The 6,649-nt window shown below is 38.4% G+C and overlaps 1 protein-coding gene across 2 annotated transcripts in view; it reads right to left on the bottom strand.

Moving 5' to 3' along the window:
• acap1 (ArfGAP with coiled-coil, ankyrin repeat and PH domains 1) overlaps positions 1-3,722 on the bottom strand; it is a 28,750-nt gene extending 25,028 nt beyond the window's left edge. For both annotated transcript variants that reach the window (XM_023274979.3, XM_023274978.3), the window contains exon 1: positions 3,198-3,722. In XM_023274979.3, coding sequence (XP_023130747.1) covers positions 3,198-3,250 — 53 coding nt within the window. In that variant the 5' untranslated portion in view covers positions 3,251-3,722. The remainder of the gene's footprint in view (positions 1-3,197) is intronic.
• Between the last annotated feature and the right edge of the window lie 2,927 nt (positions 3,723-6,649).

Below are 6,649 nucleotides of genomic sequence, written 5' to 3' on the forward strand. Positions count from 1 at the left end.
GTTAATGTGGTAAATGACTATTCTAGCTGGAAACAGCTGATTTTTAATGGAATATCTCCAGAGGAACATTTCCAGCAGCCATCACTCTGTGTTCTAATGCTACATTGTGTTAGCTAATGGTGTTGAAAGGCTAATTGATGATTAGAAAACCCTTGTGCAATTATGTTAGCACATGAATAAAAGTGTGAGTTTTCATGGAGAATATGAAATTGCCTGGGTGACCCCAAACTTTTGAACAGTAGTGTAAGCACGAAACTCTGTAAGTGGTCCCGGCTAGTTTATTGCTTCTCTGTATCTCTTTCTGCATGCCGCCTTCTTCTCATACCAATAGCTCAACCATGTGGTTTCCGCTGCCTTCCACCAACAGTACAGAGATACAGAGAGACAGAGGAAGAAAAAAAAGAGACGAGTGTGAGTGAAGAGAAGAGAGGAGGGCCTTGACAGACAGTAACTGTCTGTGTTTGTTAGTGTGGGGAGATTTGAATCAAAGTCTGAGGTCATGTCCTCTTGAAATAGGACCAAATGACATGTCAGCTCAGGACAGAAGGAAAGAAAAGACAGGACAGGATTAAAACAAGTTGAAAAGGAGACCACTGTGGAGGAGGAGTGAAGGATTCTTTCAGTGAAGAGGAACATCCTTTTCACTTGTCCTTGCATGAGATAACACGGAGTAAGAAAGCAAATTAAGACGGTGCTAAAGCTGAGTTTCCGCCGCGATTCTCCCCACAGAAAACACACTTCCTGTCTCCTGTTGATCACCTCAGCACATCTCGCCTCTCTTCCTGTTGCCCTCCCACCCCGTGGTTACCTAGCAACAGGAGGTAGCACATTTAAACTGCTGTCCAAATCTGTACAGTTTCCTCCCCCCTCATTTTGCTCCTTTGTTTTCCTTCACTTTCCCTGTGAATTAGTTTGATTGACTGCTTGATAACCTCCCTGTCCCTCCTTTCCTTCCCTTTCCCTCCTCGGATCTCACCCCGACACGAGACCTCACCCACGGCAGCCGCCACAACTCAAACTTTCCACCGCTGTGCAAGTCCCATAAATTCAAGACGGGCAACGGAGAGAGGGTGGAGATGGAGAGACTGAGGACTGAAATGTGCCAAATCAGCTGTGAGCTACAACCCCGGCCACTGCGGCTCAGGCGAGGTGCCAGAAGCTATCAGGGCACGCCCAAGCTGTGCCAAGCTCTCTCTTCGAGCCGCTTGCAAAAGCAACTTACTGACACTTCCCTTTTGATTACACCACGTTGATGCTGATGTTGAAAGAAAATTAATTGCAGTCTGTTGCTGACACTCAGCACAATGACAGCTAAATTATGCAATTATCTAATTAGCTAGGACTTAACTCTTTGCATGAGTAAGAAAGTTTCTGATTATGACATACACTACCGTTCAAAAGTTTGGGGCACTTAGAAATGTCCTTATTTTTTGAAAGAAAAGCATTTTTTTTCAATGAAAACATTAAATGAATCAGAAATACAGTCTAGACATTGTTAATGTGGTAAATGACTATTCTAGCTGATCCTGCAACCATCACTCCTGTGTTCTAATGCTACATTGTGTTAGCTAATGGTGTTAAAAGGCTAATTGATGATTAGAAAACCCTTGTGCAGTTATGTTAGCACATGAATAAAAGTGTGAGTTTTCACGGAAAACATGAGTGACCCCAAACTTTTGAACAATAGTGTAGATAACTGAGGCATCATTCCATGTTCTGAAGTTTCACACTATAGGGCACGTAAGAGGTTCTTTCTATCCACTAGATACAGTCATGTTTCCTTTGAGAGTATTTGCCTTACTAGATCACATTCACATAGTTTTAGTGGTCTGAGGAAATCAAAATAAATATATTGATGCAACATTTTGACAGTACACAAAAAACTGTCTTAAATAAGAATATACATTCACAAACTCATTTTTACTGTTTACACATTAGATATCAGTATATGATATTAACGTACCATATGAAGAATTATCCATGAGTTTGAACAAAATATAAAAAACACTTTGTATCTCGTGAAAGAGTTTTGAGGGAAGACACAACCCTTGACATACACTACTGTTCAAAAGTTTGGGGCACTTGGAAATGTCCTTGTTTTTGAAAGAAAAGCATTTTTTTTCAATGAAAATAACAGTAAATGAATCAGAAATCCAGCCTAGACATTGTTAATGTGGTAAATGACTATTCTAGCAGGAAACGGCTGATTTTTAATGGAATATCTCCATAGGGGTACAGAGGAACATTTCCAGCAACCATCACTCCTGTGTTCTAATGCTACACTGTGTTAGCTGATGGTGTTGAAACGCTAACTGAAGATTAGAAAACCTTCATGCATTAAGTTAGCACATTATTTATTTATTTATTATTTCTTAACCTTTATTTAACCAGGAGAAATCCCATTAAGATTAAGAACCTCTTTTGCAAGGGAGTCCTGACCAAGATAGGCAGCAGCAATTACAAAATACATGAAATTACACAGTTAAAACACAATTAAGACACTAACAAAAAAAAACCAAATAAAAAGATTTAATTTACAAGCAAATTGTGGAGCATGTTGTGGAGTCAGGCTCAAGAACTCTCAGTTTGGATTTAAAAGCACTCAATGAGATTACCTGGGTTAGTTTCCTGTCTTTCTGCAACATATTCCATGCTAAAGGGCCAGACTAAACAAAAGCCTTTTTACCCAATTCAGTATGGGCGTATGGAACAAAAAGCAACAAATGATCTTGTGAACGGAGAGAGTGATTCAAACTTTTCATGAATAAAAGTGTGAATTTTCATGGAAAATATGAAATTGTCTGGGTCACCCCACCCTTTTGAACGGTAGTGCACATCAGGAGTGTCATCACTATGATCTGATGTTACTGATATTCTAAAACGTAAGGTTTTGAATGGATGTCATCAACTTTTCAGGGCAGATTGAAGCTTCCTGTGTCTCAAAGATACAGGGCAGCAGTGGCAGATCTCAGATCAGGGTTTACAGCCTGCAGGCCTGCATGCAGGGTCTCATTGCTTTTAGTGGCATGACAGCTCAAACTCACTGAAAATAAGACTGTTGGAGCCTGAACAGCCACACTGAAGCTCGATCGTCATTCAAAATAGTTCAGTTTAGTCGCTTTTTTCCTGCCAGGTTTACATTTTTCCCCCATTGGCTGCATCACCATGAGTAATAAACGCACAGGTGGAACTCTTACCTGAAACGTGGAGAGTCTTTCAGACACTCCTCAAAGTCCAGCTTGACTGTCATCCTTGCCTTTTTTTTAACTGCAGATCACAAAAGCGTTTCTGTATTTATCTGAACCGCCACTTGAAGCTGGAGATAATGGACAGGAAGAAAAAGCAGCTCCTCTCGGTCTTAACGCTCCACAGTCGGACTCATGCTTCTGGGTTGGTTTGTTTTCCTGCCGCCGGTCCTCTTCTGTCGTCCGATCACAGCTGAGTCCGAACACGACTTGTCACCACTTATGAATGGACGGAGGGGATGGTAGCAGCTGCGTTGTTACCATGTTATCCGGGAAATTAAAAAAAAGAAGAAGCGAGAAAGATGGAGAAGATGCTGTAGAGAGCAGGGCGCAAAGTTTCCTCGAGTGATCGATACGGATCGATATCCCTAAATGAGTTGATCAGAAGGCAGCTCGTGTATTAGATGTTAGATATGGACTTCCCGGCGTGCAGACTACAGTACTCTGTGTCGCTGTCTCTCACGCACACATACGCGCGCGCACGAGGTCCAACCCCCCCTCATGGCACCATTTCCGGGTTTCTTACTCATGGCAAATTGTGGTTTGCAAGTAGGAAACTGCTGAAAATGAGAGGTTACACTACAAAGTCTGTGCTTTCTTGACTAACTCCAGCAGGTTGCCTCATATGAAATGACATATAATCTGAAATTTTTTATATATATATTTAGATATATAACTCCATACAGGTCGTGTGGGATGTCTCTCCTCCTGCTGCTGTATTTCTTGGTTTCACAGAGACTGGGTGTGTATTCTTGTTAGGCAACCTTGTCTGTTTTGTTTTTGTTGAGGGGTAAAGAAACACCTACCTGCCCTAAAAGATTTCCACCGACTGTGAACCCAATTCTATGGAAGCCCATGTGTGCCAAGAAAAAAACTGTGGTAAGTGATGTATGGTAAAAATAAAAATTCTTATAGTAAGTCAATATTATGTGATAGAGAATAAAATTAATATACTGCAAATCATATAAATAGATGGTTACAATTTTTAAAATACCAAGTACAAATTAGAACTAAGGTCAAGTCAAGTCAACTTTATTTATATGAGTTGTAACTGCTGGTCATTGAAAGAGTCCACGCTTCGTACAGATGTCCACAAAAAGGTTTAATCTTCACAGAAGCTATATCATTTGATGGTACACCGTGAAAACTATAAACACAAATATGACAATATCACATTCAAATCATGAAATGGCAATAAAACACCCTTTTTCTCACAGTTCTCTCTAAACAAAGTATACAGTTCTCTGAAAACTTGTTCGCCTGGATGACCGATGGAAAACAAATAAAAGCAGACGGGATGCAAAATTGGCCGCTTAATCTCACACACGGTACCTCATGTCCGTGCCGTGAGTCACATGATGTGCAATACAATTTTATCTACCAGGACAAATAAACAAACAAAAAAAAATAAAACTAGACTAAAATAATTGTTGTTACAGGGACAAAATGATCAAAAGTACAACAGAACAAATATTCTAACACTGCTTTCCAAAATAAGATTTCCTTAATGATCGTAAAATGACCAACTTCCTGTGTTGTCATGGCAACCTAAGGACTCTTAAACTGCGTCAGCTACGTGGGTCAATATATAATTGCCAGACTTTGTAACATAGTTGACAGGTGTCGTAGTTGAAATTTTTGCTGTTTTCAGGCCTAAAATCAACATGGCTGCCTATAACCAAACACCACATGGCATTTTTACAGAAAGATATTTCTAAATATTATATATACAATTGAGTAGAATTGAAATTGAAAGTTATTTTCAAAGATATTGTAGTAAACCTGTTGACATGCGATAAATCCACACTGGAATAAAATAAAATAAAAATGCATGCAAGATATATCCCATGGACTTCAGAAGTCCCTCAATTATATATATTGACACATATAGCACATTTTAAAAACACCCAAGGTTGACCAAAGTGCTTTAAAGTTCAAAATAGAAACCAAGACATAATCTGTGAGGAAATATATGAAGCAAGATAAACAATGGCATGTATCAAGGTGTCAACGCTCAACTACAATTAAAAGCCAGCGATAAGAGTACATGTATGTCTTCAGTAGGCACTTGAAGGTATCAAGAGACCGAGCGGTTCTAATTTCAATAGGTGGATGGCTAAAAACAACAATCTCTGTTTTGGATTCATTGAGACAAAGAAAGTTAATATCCGACTATGATTTTACATCCTTTGGACAGTTTAGCAATGGCTGCAATGAACCATAAGTTTTGGGTCTAATTGGTAGGTAAATCTGGACATCATCTGCAAAACTGTAAAAGAAAATGTTATGTTTCTTAAAAGTGGACCCCAGGGGTAGCATGTACTTAGAAAATAGGAAAGGGCCTAAAATACACCCCTGGGGTACCCCTCAGGAGAGAGAGGTGAAATGAAATTAAGAGGAAAAAATGCAAATATGATTAAGTATGTACAAATAATTAAGGGGTTATTTAAAATTATGCCATGCTGATGAAATACTAGAAGAAAAAAGAAGAAATACTAGAAGAAAAAAAACAACTCTAGGACCAAATTAAAACTGTGAGATTCTGACTTATTAAATTAAAATGTGGCATAATTAGGTCCCCATTTTTCATATGCGGTTAATAGATGGTAAAACTAAATTACGCAATCCCATATAGACTTGAAACTTCAAAGTAAAAAATATGACTGATTAAAAATGTTGAAATACGAAGTCAAAAAGTAAGTAAAAAATTAGGACTAAACAGGGCAAACAATTAGTAGATACTAATCCAAAATATGACTTAGTATGTAGAAAGTACAACATTAAATAATATTTAAAACTAAAATGAAAACTATAAGGTAATAGGTCAAAACTATGACTTACTATATCGAAATATGAAAGATATTCTAGGTTAAAACTATGCAAACTATGACTCAGTAGGAATAAAATAAGAAACACTAGGTCAAAAGACATTTCAAAATAGAAGTGACATAATACACCTAAATCATGATTTATTATGTCAAAAATGGCCAACTAAAGATTAATACCAAATGTAAGACTCACTAATTGAAAAAAAGCAGTTACAACTACTGAGGCTTACTAAGTCCAAGTGACATAGTTTTCACTCTGCCAAGGAACGCAACAGAGTTATGTGATGATCGGCGCTGGTTTATCTGTCTGTCTGTTTGTCTGTTATCAACATTACTCAAAAACAGTTGGGTCAAACATGTGACCTGTGGGCCAAAACCAGCCCATCAGCGGGTCCAATCTGGCCTGTGAGCTGAGTTTGCAAAGTGTAAAAAATAACAGAGGTGACATAAACTGCAATTTTTCAGTAAACATAACTGCTATTTTAAATTCGTCCTTTGCCTTTGTAAGCTGTAATGCACACGTGTAAATGATGAACTGAGACATATATTGTTACTCCGCCAGTTATGTCACGATTG

Source organism: Amphiprion ocellaris, chromosome 23 (genome assembly GCF_022539595.1).
Source record: "Amphiprion ocellaris isolate individual 3 ecotype Okinawa chromosome 23, ASM2253959v1, whole genome shotgun sequence".
NCBI classification, from domain to species: domain Eukaryota; kingdom Metazoa; phylum Chordata; class Actinopteri; family Pomacentridae; genus Amphiprion; species Amphiprion ocellaris.